This window comes from Euprymna scolopes, chromosome 9 (assembly GCF_053919585.1).
Source record: "Euprymna scolopes isolate OS-2025 chromosome 9, ASM5391958v1, whole genome shotgun sequence".
NCBI classification, from domain to species: domain Eukaryota; kingdom Metazoa; phylum Mollusca; class Cephalopoda; order Sepiida; family Sepiolidae; genus Euprymna; species Euprymna scolopes.
In genome coordinates this window covers 1,292,077-1,315,971 of record NC_136490.1, presented here as the reverse complement: position 1 = coordinate 1,315,971, position 23,895 = coordinate 1,292,077, and the positions used below count along the sequence as shown (strand labels likewise).

The 23,895-nt window shown below is 30.8% G+C and overlaps 1 protein-coding gene across 39 annotated transcripts in view; it reads left to right on the top strand.

Annotated features, from left to right (window-relative positions):
• LOC145284419 (TBC1 domain family member 5-like) overlaps positions 1-23,895 on the top strand; it is a 331,181-nt gene that overhangs the window by 242,879 nt on the left and 64,407 nt on the right. For 14 of the 39 annotated variants that reach the window (XM_080133182.1, XM_080133181.1, XM_080133201.1 and 11 more), the window contains 2 exons: positions 229-331; positions 14,304-14,392. In XM_080133182.1, coding sequence (XP_079989308.1) covers positions 229-331; positions 14,304-14,392 — 192 coding nt within the window. Of the gene's footprint in view, positions 1-228; positions 332-4,031; positions 4,138-14,303; positions 14,393-17,807; positions 17,829-23,895 lie in introns of all 39 variants that reach the window. The other 25 variants (XM_080133178.1, XM_080133177.1, XM_080133214.1 and 22 more) reach the window with 3 other exon arrangements.

Sequence of the window (23,895 nt, the reverse complement as noted above, 5' to 3'; positions counted from 1 at the left end):
TGCAACTTCATCAAGCAGTTGATTCTTGATTTCAAAAATGAATTAACAATAAACGGAATACTCAGTTTTGTTTTAAAAATAAAAGTTGTTAGTTGGCAAAAATGATCAGTTATGGCTAGTTACCAAGGGAGTGGCAGATGTAATTGACCATTTATTTCCCCTTTTTTATCTCTTTTTTTAAAATTTGTAACTTTGTATTTACTGATTGTTTCTTCCATTGCTTTCCAGTTATCCACGGATAGAATTTTTTCAATCCAATCAAGTGCGAAACATGATGGTTGACATACTCTTTATTTATGCCAAGTTGAATACAGACCTGTCCTATCGACAGGTTACTATCACCTTTCTTGTTGTTCTTGTTGTTGTCTCTCCCTGAAGCTCACCCATTGTGTACAACTACTGCCAGTGCCACCTAGCGGCAGTGCATTAGTTACATTAGCTACAGTAGCATGTTAGCTAACTCCAGCCTTGTTAAATGCTGCATGATGTTATCTCAAGCCAAATGAATCCATTGTTCAGTCTCAGCATTCATAAAGAAAGAAAAGAAAAATAGCAGTTATCTCCCTTTGGTTTTTAAAGAAGCTTTTTTTTTTCTTTTTCAAAATTCGTAAAGACTTTCCATTTTCCAGGATGGTAAACAGTGTAAGAATATTTTTTTTTTTTTTTACAAAATATTCATCTGCAATTATTAATTCAAGACAACAAAAGAAAAGACTAATTTTCTTTGTTTCAATTAATAAAAAAATTAAATGAAGAACATTTTATTTTTTTCAGTTGTTTTGTAAATATTATTTGTGCTAAAGCAGTTTATGAACTGCTATTTTTTAGATAGGATTTTGAAGTTAAATTCAATTTTTACGGTATCTTTTTTATTAAATAGTTAGATGAAAGTATAAGTAGCTAACAAAGCACCCTCCCTTCCTTATATTAAGAATACGTTTCTAAATAATAAGCACTGTGCATGCTACAGAAGATAATTTTAATAATTGATCTAATTTTTGAAGATTGTATAAAGAATCGAATATTGTAAATATGCCGGACTGCATGGCTATTATTATAGTGATTCTGTCCACATAAGAAAACATGTTCGGAAAAAACATGTTTGTTGTTAAAAAATTGAAAATGAGGTGAAAAGAAAAGCGCATGGGAAAATATCAGCAGGAGCTGTAAGATAGCTAGCTTGCAAGGATATTAGCAGCAGCCGAAAAGAAAGCACGTATGCAAATTAGGAAGTATGCACGAGCTGAAGTAACAAGAAAATGCAAAAAAAAAAAAAGAAACCATGTGATTAAGAAAATAAAAGTAAGGGGGGAAAAAAATGGACATGTAAAGTCAAAGACGAGAAATGGCTGTCTATGGCCGGTGTGTAATGGAACAGAAAGAAAAACGTGCCAGAGGAGATGGACATGTGGCCCCAGTGACAGAAAGGGACTCTTTAAGCTGGTGTCAAGATGGGGAGAAAAAAAAAACGTAATGTGTTAAAAAAGAAAGAAAAGCTGAGTCAGATTTCCTATTTTTGTTTGTTGCTGCTACGTTACAAGATCACGTGACAAAAATTTTGTTTTACATAGGTGGTAGAGTAGCATATATCTGTGTAACTCTCACTCTTTCTCTTTATATATGTATTTGTTTCCACACACACATACTTATCCTCGAATTGCCTTTGACCTTGATAAGTGGTGATCTGTTTAGTAAAACAAGAATTATATGGATTTTACATCCGCTGGATTTTTGTTAATGTTAAAAGTGACCTCATATATATATTTTTTCTGGCAACATTTTAAACAAGATGATTAAAGTAAAATGGAGTTTTGGGTCAACTCTGGTCCCAGGATTTTCTACTTCCGATACTTTCAAACCCTATCAAGCCCCATTATACATGATATAAAACTACAATTGCTGGCAAGGCCTGTTAGGTTCCCATCTATGGGTTGAATAGAATTTAACAATTTACTTGTTATTTATTTACAAAGTATATAAGACTACAAAAATAAATCTTTAAACCGTTTATATACAATATAGAATCTATAAAATATTTGAATATATTAAGAACTTTAAATATACCAATTTGTAGCAAAATAATTGGAATCAATACAAAAGGATTGCTATATCATGAAACCAAATAACCAAACAAACTGGTTGAAAGGTTCTGAGTTATGAGGTAAAACCTGCTCGACATTCCCCGATTACTTTTTTATTTTTCAATTGTTATTTATTTTACTTTTTTCAAACACAAACGCCATTTTCTAAAAATACTGCACTGAACGTATTCTTTTCCTTTGACTTTGGACAAATATTTCAGCTTCACTTTTGTCATCCACGTCTTCTGCCTCGTCTTTTTTTTTTTTTTTTTTTTTTTGTCAACTGTAGGCAAAAGCATCTTTTGAATACAAATTAATTTTCTTCTATTGCTTGCATTTATTTCTTCTGTACAAAATTGTCATGTAACATGCATTTTTTTTGTTTGTTTGTTATTTATTCATTTTTTGTTTTGTGGGTGAAGGTTTTCTTTTTTTCTTCAAATTTTTTTTATTCCAGACAACAAAAGGAAAGACCAATTTTTTTTTGTTTCAATTAATAAAATAGATTAAAGGAATAACGTTTTCTTTTTCAGTTGTTTTGTAAATATTATTTGTGCTTATGTAGTTTACAGTTATCTGTTAGATAGAATTTTTATGTTATATTCAATTTTTACAGTATTTTTTTTTTTTATTATCTAGTTAGGTGAAAGGGTAATTAGCTAACAAAACAACCTCCCTTTCTCATGTTAAGAATATTTCTAAATAATAACGTTATTATTTCAACATGGTCCATATTCTGCATAAATACTACATTGTAAAACCTTCATAATCAAGAATTAATATTAAATTTTTTTTTTTGTCACCAGTTGATTATACGTTATTCACCCAAATTTCTTGGTTGTGAATAAAAAGTGAACAGGTTTGATATAATATATGCATGTTTCTTTAACCAAAAATGTTCATATATTCAGAGTTTTTCTATGGTTCCTATATATCCCAAATCATTCCGTAGATCAGTCCCACGAGTAATCACAGAAGTGCTTAAGAAATTACATTCTTAACGAGTTGGTTTTGTGTGCAATATATTAAAAGTTGTTTTTTAAAATTGTGAATGCCTCTTCTGTTTTGTTGAGAAAAAACATAATGGATTCACAAATTGTTATCTGTGCCTATCAGGTCGAAATTAAATATTCAAATGCCTTTACTGTAACAGAGATTTTGTGTCTGTATGTTTGCAACAAAAATTGTGATTTTTATTTGAAAAGGAAAAAAGTGGTAAAGATAGATTTGAGAGAAAGAGAAATAAAGAACTTGTCAGAATCTGGAAAACTAAAAACTAACACATGTAAAATAAATGTTAGGCCAAATATGATGTTAGTGTTTGATAACATTAGGCATTATATTTAACTATAATTATGTTGTATAAATACACTGTTTCTTTTACAAATTAATCCTAATTTTTGGTTATATTAATACAGTCACAAAATCTTTATTATAATAATACAAAATTAAGCAATGTTTTTTCATAGCTTTAGGTTTCATGATAATAATAATAAACCCTCAAAATTTATTTAAAAAGACTCCTTAATCGATATATGCATTATTTTGACATGAAAGAGCTCAGTTTGTCAGTTGCAAATCCAAAGCCTAAACACCAACTTCTTGGCTGTTTGAAGTGGATGTCAGCTTTTTTATTTCCTTGAATATATTAAAGATTGAATAAAGATGAAATAAAATTTTCCTGGAACTTCTCAGTAGAAAAGGCACCTGTGTGATCGTTTCCTTTTCACGTCCGCCAACAGATAACACACACAGCACAAAATCACTGACTTTAATGTGACACTTCATCAAAAGGAGGAAAAAGTCTGCAGGTTATTATATTTTTTTTTTTCTTGTTTGTGTTTTTTCTTTGGGGGCTGGGGGCCATGAGTTGATATCTGCCCCCCCCCTCTTTTTTTTAGCATCTCATTTTGGATCTTTTGCTGCACTAATCGTTTTGTTTTCTTCTAGTTTTCCTGAGATTCCGTTCTTCCAGTCAGACGCCATTCGCCTTCTGATGGTTAATGTATTGTTTATATATTGTCGCAATGATGAGACATTCTTGTCGTACAGGCAGGTTGGTCCCTTCTCTTTCTTGCTGTCCCCTGGCCTGGGTGATGGCACCATTATTTGGCTTTCTAATTACTAATAATTAATACTCACCGTTATATATTTCGTCACATCAAGTCAACAGAAAAGGAAGAAAAAAGACTTAAAAAAAAAAAAAAGACTAAAGGCAAACGTAAAACATTCAGAATCCAAATAATTCTTTTCTTTAATTTTGATTTGAGTTTAAAAAGTTTCTATGTTGTTCAATCTTAATATGCAGTAATATGATTTTGAAGTTTTGTATAGATATCATCTGCCAAGTGCAAATCAATACTTAAGTACTGTCGTCATATCATCCATCCATTGACTCCTTTGGTTAGGTATATGACATAATCACATACCTGTTCTCATTAGATCTCTAAAGTTAAGCAGTATTAAGCCTGGTCAGTACCAGATGGGTGACCCTATAGGATTACTAGGTGCTGTATGTATGAGGATATTAATACCTCTCTGCAAGAATTTCAAAAACCTAACGTTATCTCGCCTGATGAGACTATGCAAATGACTGGAGATGCTTGTGAATTTGATATTCCCATGAAACTTCTTCCTTTGGAGGAAGCGAGTTCAACCTGCCTAGGATGAATGCTATTTTGGTTTGGCTCTTTTGCTTAATTATATAGGTTAATTATATGTAGAGATTAAGTGCAAATACATAAAATAGCCATCTTAAACAAAACCATGGGTTGCACTTTGGCAAGCTTGGCAGTCAGAGGTTGTGAGCAACAAGAACGCACAACAATAATGAAGTTATATATTTTTATTGGAATCCTTTGAGATGAGTAATTTGTAATTTAGGTACTCTTGAATAATTTGACCCAAATTCTCATGAATTCCCGTCAAGCATGGATTGGGCGAGGCCAGCAATCATTGGTGTCAGCCAAACGTTGTAACAGCCGCAGACTAATGAAAAAAAAAAAGCCAAACTGAAAAAAAAAATGCAAATAATCAAAAATAACAAAAAACCTACCTTGAAAAATGAAATTTTTATTTATTTTATTTTAGTATTTAATTTTTTTTTATTTGCAAAATGTTTATTAACAAAGTTTGTTTTTCTTCCTCAAGAAAAGATTTTTTAACCGTATAATTGTTAGGTTTTAGTACAAGTTTTTTTTTCTTATTTTTTTTTTTTATTTTCAAAACTTTTTTTCTTTTCTTTTTTTTGGGGGGGGGGCAGAAATTTAAAAACAAATTTTTTTTTTTAAACTGGAGTTTTTTTTGGGTTTTTTTTTTGGTTGTTAATTGCCAGCAGAAGAAGTTTCTTGAGATGAGATTTCCCTAGGAACTTTTACTTTGGTTGACTGTTGCACGGCCATTGATGGCAAAGATGGAGGAGATGGGGTAGAGGAAATATTTTTTAGGGTTGCTATTTTGAATGCCCATAAATAAATAATTTTTACTATTGTTGAAATTTCCAACTTGGATCACGCAAAAAAACGATCCTGTGCACTAGGATATCCATTGTCTGCACTGTTCATTTGTACATCTCCAGGAGAAACCATCCTTTACACACGATCTTTTTTTAAGCAAACATTTGTGTTTATAATTGTTGCACCTCATTTTTTGGTACAGCAATTTCTTCTCTTGACAATGAGATTGTCTGCATCAATGTTTTCATTTCTTTTTCTAACATGCATAGATTTATTTTCTTGCCTGTCATTTTTCTGTTTGGCGAGTTTGAAAATATATTTATCAGCTTTTTTTTTTTTTTGGTTTAGTTGCTTTCTTTGAATTCGAATGTCGTCTGCTTCCATTTAGATAGCGCTTTTTCATTGGGTAATCAAACTCCCAGAAATTGAATTACAAAAAAAAAAAGAAGTAACTAATCAGAAAATAAAAAGTCCCCCCCCCTCTTTAATATCACCTTAAAAATTACTAAAAACATAACAGAAAAAAAAATTAAATAAATAAAATAAAAAGGCGAGTTAGCGTTTCAACATTTGAACAACGCTTGGCTGACACCAATGATTGCTGGTCTCGCCCGATCCATGCTTAACAGAGATTCACAAAAATTCAGGTCAAATTATGCAAGAGTACCGTAATTTATTTATTTGTAGACTTTTATCCTCTTCATAGTTGTTGTTTCACCACGTTTCGGCCAACTATCCTCTGACCTTCTTCAGGTGATTAACTGCAACAGAATAGGAATGCTGAAGAAGGCCAGAGGATATTTGGCCGAAACGGGGTAAAACAACAACAACAACAACAGAACTATAAAAGATGAGGATAACAGTCCACAAATAAATAAATATACAAATTACTTACCTGAAAGAATTCCAGTAAAAAAAATATATAATACCATTAGGTATAGACCCGATGATGGAAGACCAGATAAGAAAGAAAACTTTGGATTTATTCGACCAAAAAATCCAAGCTTAATTCGCCCTTTAGAATCCGTGGCATAGTGGATAGAGGTGTCAAATCTCTACTGTTGTAGGTGAGCATTGTCTGAAGATAGCGATTTCAATCGTACCCAAAGAAGGCCAGAGTATTAGTTGGCCAAAACGTGGTGAGACAGAAACAACTATGGGAGGCAGTAATTACTGGGGATACTGTTAAGAGACTCAGCATTCCTATCATGTCATGGTTAATCACCTGAAGAAGGCCATAGGATAGGTTGGCTGAAACGTGGTGAAACAACAATAATGAAGATGAGGATAACAGTCCACAAAAAAATAGCAAAGTTGTCCATTGTTTTAACTACCTTGATTCAATACTTTGTTAACTTCGCAAATTATAGAGGTAAGGGAGAAAAAAAAAAGGGAGAGAGAGTTTGGGTTAGTATGGGGTGGTGTGAAGTAGCGACAGCAGAATTGTATTGACTCTTCTCTCTCATTTAGCAATTCCAATCCAGGTAAATCATTTTCTCTCATCGTTTCATGATTTAGATTCTTTGATCAGAATATAAGGTTGAGGTTATCGCTAGCAATCCAATTTACATCTGGTATTGCTGCATTGTGTCCACCTCTAATTGCAGGATTTGTCTTTTTTTATATATAGATCTGCATCCTGTAGTATAAACATCTTAAACAAGCATTTTGTTAACAAATTTTAACAAGTATCATTTTTATTTATTATTTTTATTTATTTATTATTATTTATAATCATAAACAAGAAATTGACTCATAATTTTTGGGGAAGACGTGTGGCAGTAGGACTGAAACAACTGTCTGAGAACTTCCATTACTTCACCAGTACCAACATCTGACCCCCTGTCTTAATTGCAAACCTATGTGTAGAGCGCTGTTAAGGAACACATCAACCGTTCGCCTTCAGCACAAAGAATGAGCTGATTGCTAGTAGCAAACTGATGTTCAGGTGTTTTTCAAATGACACAGTGAAGACATGTTCGATTTTCATGTCCTGCCTGGAAGCCATGGTGGCAGGTCAGAACAGTTTCTTCAAGTTAGTTGTATGCAGCAAAAAAATCTTTAAGGGAATCACCTTGAATTTTGAAAATACATCAATCGTCAAGATATGACAGGTTTTTTGTTTATTTATTTGTGGACTATTATCCTTATTTTCATAGTTACTGTTGTTATTGTTGTTTCATCACGTTTCGGCCAACTAAATCTCTGTCTTGGTTTAGGTTCAGAAGTTTAGTTGGCCAAAAACGTGGCAAGACAGCAACAACTATGGAAGGTAGTAATTATTAGGGATACAGTTACGAGACTCAGCAGTCCTATCCTGTTGCGGTTAATTACTTGAAGAAGGCCAGAGGATGAGTTGGCTGAAACATGGTAAAAACCACAACAATGAAGATGAGGATAACAGTTCACAAATGAATAAATATACAAATTACTCATCTGAAAGGATTCCAATAAAAAAAAATAATATATTAATGTAATATGTGAATAATAGTTCAAATAATACATCATCGTATATATTGCAATGTTTAGATTTCCTCAGGTTAAGATTTTTATATTTACATCATTTTTTCCTATGAATCTCCTTTTTTTTTTTTTTTATAAACATGAATTGAACATTTTTTGATGAAGTTCAAAACACAATCTTTCAACTTTACAAGTTTTTTTGTTTTTTTTTCATATTTCACACATACAAGATTTTAAAGTTGGAATGAAAAATCAGCTATTTTGCACAAGCCACGGAGCAGAATTCTGTTTTTATAAAGTTTGAGTTTCTTTTTCATTAAATAGATTTCTACATCATTTCTTTTTTTTCCCACTGTTTTGTAATCACGAACGGTATAACTTAATAGAAAATGCTTATGGAAATCTGATGCATTTTTTAAACTAGATTATTCAAGGTAGAAATGGAGTAGGGAAAGGTACAGCTCCGTTTTTATAAGGAGATTAGCAGCTCCTTTTAAAAGGAAATTTTTAACTCTGTGTGTGTGAGCACGTGTGTGTGCGTGTATGTGTGTGTGTGTGTGTGTGTGTGTGTGTGTGTGCGTGTGTAAGGGAGAAAACAAACTCCAGTTTTGGAAGCAGGTTGGAGCAGCTCTCAAGTTAGTTGAATAGGATATCTGCACAAACGCAGTAAGATTTTATTAAAGAAAATAAGGTTAAAAAATTGTGCCATTTTGAACACTGATAGCACTTGAATGGAACATTGTACAATCTCAATTAAATGATTGGAGTTTATAAATTTGTAATAATTTTTTTTTAATTCTTTTTCTAAAGAAAAGATATCTTTGTATTAAAATATCTGAAAATCAACACTAAACATTGTTTATCAATATGTATACACATTTAAAACAAAAAACACACTTTATTATCCATATTACATCAGAGTAAAACTTAAAAAACATTTTTCACATCATCATATAGACTTTATAAATTACAATGAAGATAACATCTAATTGATGTATCCTCATTATATGTGCACAATTTAAATATATCCTAAGAGATTCATGAGATCTAATTTGTTTAAAATGAATTTTGTGTTTGATCTCTGTAATATATATATATATATATATATATATATAATGTCTAAAGAAGCTTTGAATAAAAAAAATGCAAAAATAAAAATAAAGAATGCAGTTTAGATTCCCGGAATGGAAAAAAATATTAATTTTAACCTATCGCAGATTAAGCACCTACATAATCCGATTTCTAAAAAGTTTATGACCAAAGAGAATTCATTTATATATGGAGAAAAAAAAAAATGCCTTTACTAAAATTGTTAAATAGAAATAGACTTAGCACTTGCATAAGCTGATTTCGCAAAAGTCTTTCATTTTAAAACAAAATTTAACTTCATAAGGATGAATAGAGAAAACCTTAACTAAAATTTTGCAAATAGAAAACGGGGATCTGTAGATTAATCCGTTTTCACCCGGAAAAAAAAAGGGCTGCCAAGGGGTCAAAATTGAAAAATTAGAATGTGGAGATGATGGGATTTTTATCTGTTTTCAACAGTTTCATGACTGCACGTGCACAGTCGTGAAATATGACAGCTTCCTTATATTAAGTATGTGTTGGTTTGAAAACACTTTTTAAAGAGCATGCCAAGCTGGTCTAATGATTATTACGCTTGATTCACTGTCTTTAGGTTTTGGTTTCCATCTCAGCCTGTGTATTTTTTTTTTTTTTTTGCTTACAAGAAGTAAACTGTTTAAAAAAAACATTATACTTACATGCACATGTTTCAGTTTTTTGGGTTTTTTTTTACTTCAGTTTTTCATATGAATTTAACATTACGTTTAATACCTATTATATTTCTGTTTATAATAAATAAGAATTCTGCATTAATTAAAATATAATATTTATGAGTACTTTACGACCAGGCAACACTGGACGGCCTGCTAGCATATGTTAAAGATAACACATCATTTTTGTTGGCTTCTATTATTCTATGTTTTTGTATAGATATTCTGTCTGCCATGCATGGTCATAGCCTTCTGATCTGTGTGTGATTTGTAAGATTTTTTTTTCATTAATCTTATTTGCTTGTTAATGTTTCTACTTTTCATATAAACAATTATCCATTTTTTATTTTCAAGATGGAGATAGTTTTAAACAAAATCTTTCATTAACTGATCTTTCCTTTTGTTTGTCTGTTTTATGGAATTTTTCTGCATGTTTGATTGGTTCAAAATAATCATTTGACTTATGGTTATGGAGCATGTTCTTTGTATAAATCTTAGTTTCTTCATTTATCATGATTTTCTGAAATTAGTTTTGTCATATAAAAAGTTTTATTCTTTATGTTGAGATATTTAGTGATTGTGAAATCGATTTGCAATTCTTATAACCATAAAAACAAATGGTTACGAATAAAAATGGTTAAAAAATGCTTTATTTAGATAACTGAAAGTTTTAAATTTGGTAATCTTTATGATTGCTGTTTCCACTTCACTTCCGGTTGCCCCTCCTTATATCAGGAATGATTGGGGTTTTTTCTAAATAATAATGTTATTTAGAAAAGTCCTTCTTAACATAGGAAAGAAGACTTCATTACCTATTCTGTACTTTCACCTAACAATTTAATAAACAAAAGATACAGTAAAAAAAATCAGTTAAAAAGGAAAAAACAATTTAATAAAAAATAACCGGAAATGCAGTGTAAACGTAAGGATGACCTTACAGTCTCATATTTCTCTCTTGTTAAAATTAGAAAGAAAAAAAAACGCAAACTGATTCTATGGCAAAGATGTATGTTGTCGAAACTGAATTGATTTAAATGTTTTGAATAAATAAGTGTTTATTTGAAAAAAATTCTGCATTGTATTGACTTAAATTCTAAAATTTAAAAAAAGAAAATCTGATTACTTACAAATTTTAATTCATTTTATATTGGATTTTTTTATTTAATATAAAATCCATTTGCTTCGAGTAATTCATTGTGATTCCTACATATTAAAAATTGTACATTAAAAAATTGCTACATATTAAAAAATTGTACATTAAAAAATTGCTACATATTAAAAAATTGTACATTAAAAAATTGCTACATATTAAAAAATTGTACATTAAAAAATTGCTACATATTAAAAATTGTACATTAAAAAATTGCTACATATTAAAAAATGCACATGTATACTCTCATCTACCCTACATGTTTATTAAAACCAATTCGGAGGTAGGAGTGGGGGTAACACACATATTATTACATGATGAGCAATTGTTCTTATTACCAAGGGGAAGGGGGCATTGCAGTTGTGTTAGGAGTATAATGGTGGTAAGTGCTGAGAACGCATCTTGTCTTTGTGGTCTTTGATGTAATGACAAAAAAAATAATCAGATGGATAATGCAATGTTGAGTTAAATCAGCCGTGTTGGCATACATATATATATATATATATATATATATATATATATATGTGCTTTGATATTCTGTTGGTGAGTTTAAATATACGAAAGCTTGATTAACTGACAGTCAATTGTATTGGTTCGGCCATGTTGATTCTTAGATGAAAAAATGCATAGAGGACCGGAGGAAAGTGGAAAGATCAAAGGAAACTTGGATGCAAACCACCAACAATGTAATTCAAGTGGAATCGATCCTCAAGGGCACCAAGCTTGAACATGAGATGACATGCTGCCGAGAATGTTGGATCGTTAACGAAGACAAATAAGATGATTAAGTGGATATGTATGTTTGTATAAATGTAACTTACTAATAATTAACATTAATAATTTGAAAAAAAAATTGGATGAAAATGATTCTGATGCATCGTATTAAATTCTTTGGACTACTATTATCATCTTCAGTGTTATTTTTACGTTTCAGTCAATGTAACCTACAACCTTCTTTAAGTGTATCTTGTTGAACTCGGGGGAATGTTTCTATTAAACTCAAGAATCTTTCTGTCAAACGAGTATTTACAGAATTCCAAATAGAATCCGCCATTTAATTCACACGAGTAGCATGTTCTCATTCCATCAGTCATGACTGGATAAAAGTCCTAAGTAATTCGCAGTAGCATGTTGAGTGTTGCTGAGTTTGACAGAAAGATTCCTGAGTTCAGCAAGCTACACCTGAAGACAATTGCAGGTTATGTTGATTGAAACGTTGTGAAAATAAAACTCCAAATGAGAACAGTAGGCGAAATAATACGAATAATACAAATTATTAATCATTTAAAAAATTCAGAAATATAGTTGCATAATTCAATTTTTTGTAAGCTGACATCTTTCTATCACTCACATTCAACTGAATGGATCAAACTAATAAATATTCTTAAGAAAATTGTGCCAAATGATAGCAGTATGAGTGTCACTAAACATGAGATAAATTGAGGAAAACATCACTTTTTCAATGGAGAGTTACCTCCCCTTTTTGTAAACTGACTTTATAATAGCTAAAGATTTCCAAGCTGTTTTTCTTTTTCTTTTCCTTGCTTATTTTAGCTGCATAAACAAAAATGTCCTAATTGCTTTCAAAAATGCTTACCTCTCTTGTTATTATTAATTATTAATCATATTATAATGGAGATTTGGTGTCTGTGTAACAGATTGTATGTTACTTAAACATATTGATATTCATCTTTATTTCTTATTTGTATTTTCATTTATGTAGTGTGCAGATGACAGTTGTTTGCAAGATTGCTGTCTTGGAAAAAATGTTTTTTTTTCTTTTTTTTTAAAATAAACTTGAGTAAATTAGATCTCACGGCATGTTTTGGCAATCACACTTGATGAACCTTGGAAATAGAACAGACTTTTATCACTATTTTACCATTTGTGACCCTAGTTATTCTGGCCCTTTACCTATACTTCATGTTGCCGCTGAACTTATTGGTCTCTCCTATTATGTTACCTCACACAAATAAGTTCAGGGGGTTATTGTCAGGAGAACAAGTAGGCCAACCACTAAGTGCAGTGCAAAGAAGTTCTCAGACAGCCAAACCTGGGTCTTCCAGCTGGTGTCACATGGAATCGAGTCATGTTGTGTGGCTTTTCTGCAGCTGAAATAGAGCTTCACTACCCCACTCATAACATTGATATTGTCTGCGTTTAGTCTGAAACCATCAGAAGAAGTGGGGATGGTATGACATGCCATCAGAGTTGACAACATTGTTATGGAAATTTTTACCTTCATCACTTGATGCATGTTCTTGGATGAAACAGTGAGCCACCTCTTCTTCTCCAACTCGATCCTCTTGTCTTGTCAGAATAGAACCATGTTCAAATGCATTTTTCTAGAACCACAATATGCTTGATTCTAGATGTTTCACCTTGTTGATCTTTGCGCAATCGAGGAATTTTTTTTTCTGCATGTCATGAACAGAAATTTTCCTTCATCTTGTATGAAAGGTAGTGAATGTCTGCATTAACAGCTTCATGACCTTTTACCATTTACAATCTCCTTAAAAGGTACAAAATAATATTAATTCAGTTAAAGGATCAGATGCTTAAGTTTACAGGAAAATAGTTTAAAATCTTAAACATCTCTAAACCTTTTTCTATAAATTGGATGTTTTCAATCTAAAAAAAAAAAATTCCAGGTTTGTTAACTTTTTTTTATGGATAATTATTTATTATTGCAAGGTGAAATGATGTTGCAATTCATTCCTATTTCGTGAAATGGTCACTAAACCATTTTGTTCATCAAATAATTTTTTTTTTCAAACTTTTTAAACTTTATTTAAGACAAATCTAAAAAAAAAAAAGACTGTCATAAATAAGTTTATATAATTTTTGTAACAATGTTTTTCTATCATTTTCTTGTATTTCCTTTTTATATATTACTTATTTCTTTAACATGGAGTTGTCTGTTCTTTCATATTTTTTTCTATATTCAGTAATTGTTTCAATCTCTTATCAATGAATTGAAATGTAAAAATATCTTTGAATACAAATTTACTTCAAATTTACATTTTTGATAAATATTGATATTATAATTTATATAATCATTCAGAAACAATAAACCATTTTAACTAATAATTACAAAAATCATATTTTAATTAAAATATTCAAATTTATTCAATTTTTATTTTAATTATTAATATTGAAACAAAGTACAGCAAAAAATAATAAAATGATATTTTTGTAAATATTTGATGTATGTTTGAATTTTTTTGATATATGCTTATAAAATCTTTTTTCTTGGCATTTAATACACGAGTTATTTCTTTTAGGGTATATTAGGTAAATATTTGTATGTTTGAATGTATTATATATAATTTTTTTTTTTTTTTTTGGTATTTAATATATGAGTTATTTCTTTTAGGGTATGCATGAATTGTTGGCCCCTTTAATATTTGTGTTACATTGTGATCATCAAGCATTCCTCCATGCCTGTGAAATTGAAAGTGTTGGGTAAGTTTATTTTTTCTTTGAAACCCCTTTTTTCTTTTTTCAATTATTTAAAAAAAATAATTTTTTATGAGCAGAGGTAGGCGAATGGTAGTTTTTGAATAAATAATGTCAATATGAAAAGAAAACTTAAAAAAAACATTGTTGTTTTACAAAATATATAAAAACTAGCTATCAAAACTTCTTAAAGGGATCAAAACAGTATGAACTACTGTTTCAATTTTTCAATATTAATAAAAAAGGTTTGCAATAAAATTTAATTTTGATTTTTTTTTCTTATAGTATAATCATGAACTTACTAATATATCCGAGAAAGAGATTTTTTTTTAATATCTAAGTGGTTTGGGTTACAGTAATCAAGTAATACAGTCTAGTAATTTGTGTTAACGAATGGTGGCTCATAGTTATAGCTGGTAATATGCTTAAACTTTAGGCATATCTTTCACGTCTTTCCTGGCTGCTATACCCATCTGTATTTATGGCTTACACCAGTCAATCATATTTTTGTGTGGATGTAGTCATATTCATTACATCACTTATAATCCAAATGTATTTCGTAATATAATACAAAATCTTGGCTGAAGCAAATTTTTATGGATTAGAATCCTCTGTTAGAATTAAATTTTCTTGCAACAATTGAAATATTAGCAGTTAAGCTGACAAACTGGAAATCATTCCTCCAGTAAAAAGACCCAAATGTTAGATGATCTTGTACCAACCCTGTTTCTCGATCTTATCAACTGCTAAAGCTCTTCCCCTTTAAATTGTTCTTGCTATAACATAAAACTGTATCTGGTGGTGAGATGTTAAAGAGTATGGATTCACCATCCTCCCTAGTTCCAACTACTTCCAGGTCCACTCTGACTCGGAGGTGTGGTAGTACCGGTCAGGTTCCCATCTATGAGTTAAATAGAAACTATTGTTTACAAAACTACAAAACATTGATATACAAACCAGAAATATACAAAACATGTTCACTTTCAGTATAAACTGCCCACCCCCCGCCAACATTTGATATTCTGTAAAACCCAACAATCATCAACAGCTATTCAAACATCGTTTGGATTTTTAGAGTTTTATTCAATTTATAAAATTTGAATATTAATTCATTTAATCTCCAGATGAATATGAAGTATAAAAATAAAAAATGCTTGTCCCATAAAAATTTCAAGTAAGCTAGAAATACCACTGGTTGTCTCCCCGTAAATTTTGCTAATCATGATTTCATTCTTTTTTCTTTTTTAGTCAAATATCTAGTCTTTGCAGGTTTTTTTCTAATTTTATACTTTCTTTATTTTCTATATTTATTATAGGTTAATTATAAAAGAAAATTATATTCTTTAACTATTTCCTGTGAATTACTTTTGGATTAAACTTTTAAAAAAATGTTAAAAAGTAGGTGCATAAATGTAAAAAAGAGTAAAAATAAATCTGAAATATTGATAATTATTAGAAATATATTCCTTCAATATAATTTGCAAAGTGAAATAAAATTATAAAATATAAATAAAATAGAAATAACAATTTGTCGCTTATGTTAATGTTTATGAATAATTGAAAGGACGTTTTTTATTGGTTAAAATTAAAAACTGTTTTTTGCTCTTGAATTAAGACGTTTTTATTTAAAGTCATTATTTATCTAAAAAGTTGATTCAACTAGAAAAGACAACAAAACTCTTTCTAAAGAACAGACAGTACTTTAAAAAGGTGTCGCTATTACCAACGTTTTTGAAAATGAAGAACTTACTTCGAAAAAACTATCTTTCAAAAGAAAAGATAACAGAAACCCAAAGCTAAGTGTTTATTTAATTGTACTCTATTATATATATATATATATATATATATATATATATATATATATATATATATATACTTCAGAATAAAAATAATTTTACCACACTGCAATTTGGATGTGAATTTTTATATCCTTTTCATTAACTTCCCTTACTCTATGATATTTAAATACTTAAACAACTTTTAATTGTGATTTTCCATGTCTCACTGACTTTAACAAATAAGGTGTAAACCATTATAACTATTTGCTAATATTTTCTCCTCTGAAGAGATGGTAGACATCGAAATCCTATAGGATAAGGAGTTATAATATTTCAAATGTATTCTTTGTCTTACATAGAATAATAAAAATCTTTTGATTTGAAATTCAAACATTTTGCGTCATAAATTTTTAAATTCATTGAATGACTAAAATTTTATATATGTATATGGTTGCTTTAAATATGTGCAATGATTTGACTTGACCAAGAATTCTACAAGCTTACTCAGCAGATTTAACAAGATGACATATTTTGTGGCTTTGAAAATTTCTACTTGTTTCTTGTACAGGTTCAGCAGGAATTGAAATACACTCTACTAAAATCTGATTGTCACACTTGGTGAATTTCGAAATTCTTATATAAAATAATTTTCCTAACATAATTTAATTTCTTGGAAGTTCTTGGTAATCAAATGAAAATTCAACAAGATTCAAAGTTTTGTATAATTTGGTTAATGAAAGCATTAAACAGCAGCAAAGTCTCCCCCCAAAAAACAGTTTTATGTTAAGTCTGTCATTGTTTAATGGCATAAATATAATCATTACATTAAGCCCCCCACCCCAGCAATAAGTCATGATATTACCAAACTATACTTTCTGCTAAGAATAAGATAGTAAGCATCTTACTGTGCAATTGTATACATCTGGAGAATACAATTGTGTTTCAATGCATCTGCTTATATGTGTGTCTATAATTTTAAAACCTGTATGTTTAAACGCTTTCATGTTTTTATTTACAATTTTTTGTGTAATTGAATGTGTTTACAAATATTTGCTCACTTTTATATGGAAATGATTTTTTTGTACATGTGTGTATTTGATTATTAGTATTTAGTGCATGCGTGTTCATCTGTATCATGTATATGTTTGTGTTGTGTGTGTGTGGTATAAAGATGTACAGAAAAACGTTTAATTTGTGCAAAGCTTTATTCATTCTATATAATGTTTCGATATATGATGCATCTTCAAATATACAAACACCAAGAGACGAAGGATATTTTCACATAAAAGGAAGCATTGCACACCTTTTTCTTTTTTTTTTTTTTTTACCCCTGTCTATTATCTTTCCTTATTTATTGGTGACGCTACTTTCAACTGGAAAACATTTTTTCTTCTCTTGACATTTGCATATCTGAATAAAGTATAGCATATACTAAAAATCAGGTAATCTGGTAATAGATGGATTTTCTAATCATCGTTGTACCACACTTTCACACACACACACACACACACACATATATATATATAAAATTTGTATTGCTTTTGATTGTTGAAAAAAACTCTTGAAAAATATTTTGTATTTTATTTATTTTTTGTGGCTTTTTGTTTTTGTTTTGTTATTTGTTGTTCTCCGACTTCTTTCAGCTTGACTCAAGTTGTTGACAGGTTAGAGACTTTAACGTTTTTGCTTTCTTTTCATCTCCCCCCCCCCTTCTATTTCCAGAGACCCCCATTCCCTCCATTACACCCGTCTTGGTAAAGGGTCTCTTACATTTATCGGGTTTTTATTATCTTTAAAATATCTTCAAACCATAAACAATAATTGAGATTTTCAAAGCCAGGGGGGAAGGTATGAAGTTTTGAGATGATTGATTATTCATATTATTTGGATTCATCAAAGTACTGTTCTCGAGTGTTATTTGCATAACATTTTGGTGGATGTAACCTTCGATCTTCTTTAGTTATATCTTGTCAAATTTGGGAATTTTTTTGTTGAACCTTGGACTCTACATAGAATTTCGAATTAAACCGTTTATTTAATTTGCAAGGACCCGAGACATAGTGGTTACAGTATGTGGTAAAATTCAGTTGTAAAATCTACACTTTTCTGGAGTTTGATGGTTCAATCCCCAGTGCTATCGATACTAAGAATACAATTGTGAATTTCTTAAGACTCGGTGATGGCTGACAGATTAAGAGCATGCTACTCTTTTCCTCATGCGAATTAAATAAAGGGTTCCATTTGAAATTCCATGCAGATTCCCGAGTTCAACAGAAAGATTCCAGAGTTGGACAAGATATACGAAGATCGACCGAAACCATGTGAAAATAACCCTCAAGATAAGAACAATCGTCGGCAGAATCGAAACCATACAAAAATCAAATAATTACATGTTTCCAATACTGCTATATTAGTTCATAATATTTTGGATGCTGCATTATGACATCTTCTTGAATCGGACATTTTTTGTCAAAGATAACATTCCAAAACTTATTTTTATGCTACTGATGATGATGTCATTTTGCTTGATTGCTTGCTTGTCACTGTGCACACATCATCAGTACATGAATGTTTTAGCTGGGGGGGGGGGAGCAGCGAATAATCTTAATAAACGTGTACAACAAGAGAAATGCTGAGAGGACTTGCATGATGTAAATAATGAAGAATGACATCCGAAAAGATTTCCATAAATATTTGGAAATTTTGAAAAGTTTTCATAAATGTTTAATATAGATCGCAAATACTGACCCAATGAGTCAGAAATGGTCTTGTAAATAATCAAAATATCTCCTCATATGAATAAATAAAAAGTGAGGGTTTAGAACGATAAAGCAAATTATAATACTATAATTTTATAACCACATATAAATTGGCATTTATCTAATTAAAGAGTTTATTTTTCACAGAAAATGTCAAGAGTTCATGTTGCTGATATGAAGACTGGCATGAAGAGCAAAAGACGGAAAAAATATGATTAGACATTTTTTCTGGTTTGAGTTTCTTACTAACTCAATCTCACATTTTAATTTAACGAAAGTAGAAAGTAAATCTTAGATTGACTTTTGGCAGCAACATAGTTATTTTGTCCTTTAGTCCTCCTATTCGAGTACCAATGTTTCTGACAAAGAGGGAAAATTTGCTGTTTTCTGATTCAGAATCTATTCCATCTAACACTTATCATTGGCAAGATTTGAAGAAGTACTTTTTTTTTGTTCCTTATATCAAGTGTTTTTTTGCCTTGTTTCGAACGATTTTGATAGAAAAAAAAATCAATAATTGAACTGTGGCACATGTGGATGTTGATGGTGTTCCACTGAAAATTACTGTCTGCGAATTCTGTTACATGTTAACTACTGATGGTGGCTGTGAACGTGCTATCGTTACTTGCTGTTGTATTGATTGTGGAAGATTCAGGAAGCCACTGCCAATGTTTACATATAAGCACAGTTCTTTCAGGATTCAGGTCAAAGTCTTTTCGGCTTATGTTTATTCTGTCATCTTACACATCAGTGAGACATGAGCCCAAACCTTTTTGCTTTGCAATAATTTTAGCATAATAACCATAACATAATCAGATGGATGTGTGGCAGCAAACTAGGAGAAAGAATCCCATCAAACATGCTTCATCAGAAGCTTGATATTGATATTGATATTTATATTTATATTTATATTTATATTGATATTGATATTGGTGTTGTGTTGATAATATTGGAATTGATATTGATAATGATATTGGTATTGATGTTGATATTGTTATTGGTGTTGATATTGATATTAGTATTGGTTTTGATGTTGATAGGATTTGGGATTTGAACATGTACAGTATGCCATTCACTGCATCAACTCCATAACACTCTTTTATACCCAAGGCACTAGGGCGTATGGTAGACAAAGGAATACTTGGTTAGAGTGTACAAGATGTGACTGATAATAATCCTTTGGATCAGACTGCATCGAGAATACATGTCTGGTGGTACCCATCTAGTATTTTTTATATTGTTTTCATATAGTATTTTTTATATTTTTTTCATATAATATTTTAAAACTAATTATTGCAATATTTTTGATATAATAAAGGGTATGATTCTTCTTATTCCATCTACGATGGTTCTACTGATGATGATAGGAAAAAACTAATCAAGTGGAGCCACATTCTGCTAACAACCAATCAAAAACTAGAATTGCTCGATAAAAATATTGAATCTTTCCGCATTCCGCATATGATTTTTTCATGCCCAACCACCAATAGCTATGGCTAGAGATACTTTATCTGAAAGCACTTCGTTCAAGCTTCTTAAGGAAACATGAGTTGGAATAGATACATTGAGATCATTACCAAGGCTGCTGCTAAGAAGGTGGGCTCTCTCTATCGTGCTAGAAAGTTACTTACACCTGAAAGTATCCTGTACCGCTACAAAGCCACCATTCGCCCATGTATGGAGTACTGTGGTCACATTTGGAATGGTACATCTGTTACTCGTCTCTCACTCCTGGACAAGGTTCAGAAGAGAGTCGCCAACCTAATAGGTCCCGAATTGTTATTTAAGCTTCAGTCCCTGTCCCATCGACGAAATGTTGCATCCCTCTGCCTGTTTTACAAGTATTTTAATAGTGGATATTCTGACGAACTACAAGCCCTTGTACCCCCTCGACGAAAATACCCCCGAGAAACCCGACAAGCAGCGAAGTCCCACCCCTACACAGACAAGATCCCTAGATGTAAGAAAGCCCTTTACTTTAATAGCTTATTCCCCAGAAGTGCAGGACTTTGGAATTCTCTTCCAGTTTCTTACTTCCTCAATTGTACTGACATACAGAAGTTCAAGTGTAATGTGAACAGACATCTTGCTGCTAAATTCCCTACATAGTACCCCTGCAACTTATGTCCCTGGTAGTAGCCCCCTACATCAAAGTGGCAATGTGCCTTGTTTGGGCTGAAAATGTAATTTAAAAAAAAAAAAAACATGAAAAAGAAATTTGCTCTCTGTCTGCAGACTTTTACAATCCGACATTTGTACAGCTCGACTACCCAAACGGAAAACCCTATTCTTCGTCTTCATCTTCGCTTTTACAATTCAAAGTTTCTTTGATTGATGACTGCCATTTTGTTTGGAACAAGATTTTTTCTTTTCTTCTGAAACCAAAAATGCCTTTCAATTCAATTAATTAAAAACAATTTCTTCTAAGCATTTTATTTCGTCATCTTGAAAAGAGACATTCACATTTTGATGTGTACGACTTTCATCTCAGCATTTCTTTTCTGTCTTGTGATGTTTTTTGTTGTTTACATTTTGTTTGATTTTTATATACCCCCCCCTACTTCTTTTTTTGAATGATCTGTCTCTGATTTTGCTTCAAGAGAAAAAATGCTTGTTTTTATTTCTTTGAAAATTACAGAAAATTCAAGCTTTCCAAAATCTTCCCCAAATTCCATCATTAATTGCTAAACCTGATTTCTTTATTATTCAAATTTTTGATACAACAGGGTTACGTTTAAAATTTTATATTTTCTTTTGATTTAGGAACACAAATGAACCATAATACTTGACTTTTCTCTTTAAACTTTAATTCAAAGCAGACAATGATTTCTATTCAGCATTTTAAAGGCTTTAAAATCACTTTCTGAGTTTTCACATTCATGATGATAAATAAGTGGCCATTTTACTCCATTGTTGCGGTCACTTATTTTCATGGACTATTTTCTCTGGATGTAAATCGGGTATGCAACAGGCAGTCCACGGTCTACAACCCAGCCTGCCAAACCAGCTAATATGGCCGTCAGATAGTATTTTGTTTTTTATAATTATGCACTTTCATTTCGATTTTTATTTTGCTTTTTTGAGATTGTTTAACTGGTTTTATCGTTTTCAAATTCACCACACAAAATATGGAAATCAGTAAACGTTGCATCTTTTCATTTTAAAACAAGGTGGATAAAACTATTTTCAAGTAGATTCATGTTAAAACTAAACATCGTTACTATTTCTGGTAAGTTTTTTTACATGTCAATAATATTTAGTTACTGTATACAATTTGAATCCTACAGCTGCTATTTTTTAAAGGTTTTGGAAATTAAGAAAAGAAATTGAACATTTTGTGGTAAATAAGTAACAAAATGTTATGTATTTCAGTAATACTGACTCTAAAATCAGCTCACAGAAATAAATTCAAGTCAAATTAGAGTGTCCACATCTGTCAGAGCAGACATTAACAAATTATGTAAAAATGCAAAATACCAAGTTTCAAATTAAAAAAGTAATAAAATGTTTGGATGTCATGTTTTTATTTTTAAATCTATGCACAATAATACTGAATGTTCTTAAGTGCTTAACTATAGTTCTATTAAGTTTATATTTTTTACTGTAACTGCCCCCCATTTTTGTTACAAAGTTCAAATTAGCCCAACAATAGAAAATTTTGCACATCCCTGGTGTAAATAGACAACGTTTATCGCTGAATAATTGACCCATTTGATCTGTTAATGTAAAAATACAATTTAGTTGGACTACTTGTGTCAAATGTGCAACTTGTTTCTTTCCTGCTTTTCAATCAGTTTTATTTCGCAAATGTGTTGACCAGATGTTTTGTTGCAGCCATTTCCACTCACACGTTACAGGTTAAATCTACAAAGATGAGTGGCAGCCTCTTGTTTGTAAAGATTAAGTATTTTCTGTTTTTTGTATTTATACAGAATACAGATTGTGCTGAAATAATATAATAACATAAGGAGAGAGAGAGAGATGACTTTTTAATTATTCTGTATTTTCACATAATTTAATAAGCAAAAATTTCAGTACAAATTGAATTTACTTTGGAACTCTAAAATAGCACAAGTATCATGTTTTAATCCGTTTTTAATTCTGTCAAAATAAGACATTTTCTGTTAATCTTCAACATTGTCTGTCCTCATCTACTCGTTCCACTGGTGACTCAGATGGACCTGTTATCACAATCAAATTGTAATTATAATGAAGACTGCTTTATCTGCCCATCAAGCCATTATAATATTAATAACATCAAATAATGCTTTTATTTTGTGAATACAAAATTTGCAAATGAAACTTTAAACTAATTCAAAGAAATTTCCTGCATAAATTAAACTTTAAACGCGAATGTCAAGTGTTATTCTTAATTTGTGCTCTAAAACCAAATGGAAAAAAATGAATTTTCAATGTCATCATCATCATCACTTTAACATCTTTGCTTGTTAGCATGTACTGGACATTGGATAGTGCCTCTGTTGTATTAAAGAACCAATTCTCTTTTAAAATTAAATCTGCTGCTGTTGTTATGATTCTTTCCAAATTCAAAAATTCTTCAAATCTCGCATGATCTGAAAGCATTTCATAAATCACAAAAATAAATGCCTGAAATTTTCTTGCAGATTTTAATAATTTCTAAGTTTCCAAATAAAAAAAAGCATCAAATCTGTTATTTTTACTATTTTTCACCCCAAACAAGGCATGTTGCCACTTGGAATGTAAGGAGCTACTATTTAGGACCAGGTCTAACAGGGAACCATGTGAAGTTGTGTTGTGAGATATCTGTTCATATGGCATTTAAACTTTTGCATGTTAGTAGAGTCAGGGTAGCAAGAAACGGAGGGAATTTCAAAATCTAACAGTTCAAGGGAAGAAATTATTAGAGTAGGTTTCTAAGTACCTTAACAGTGAAGAAGTGGGATTTTGCTGCTTGTCGGGCTAGTCGGGAGTATGTACGTCAAGGGGGCAT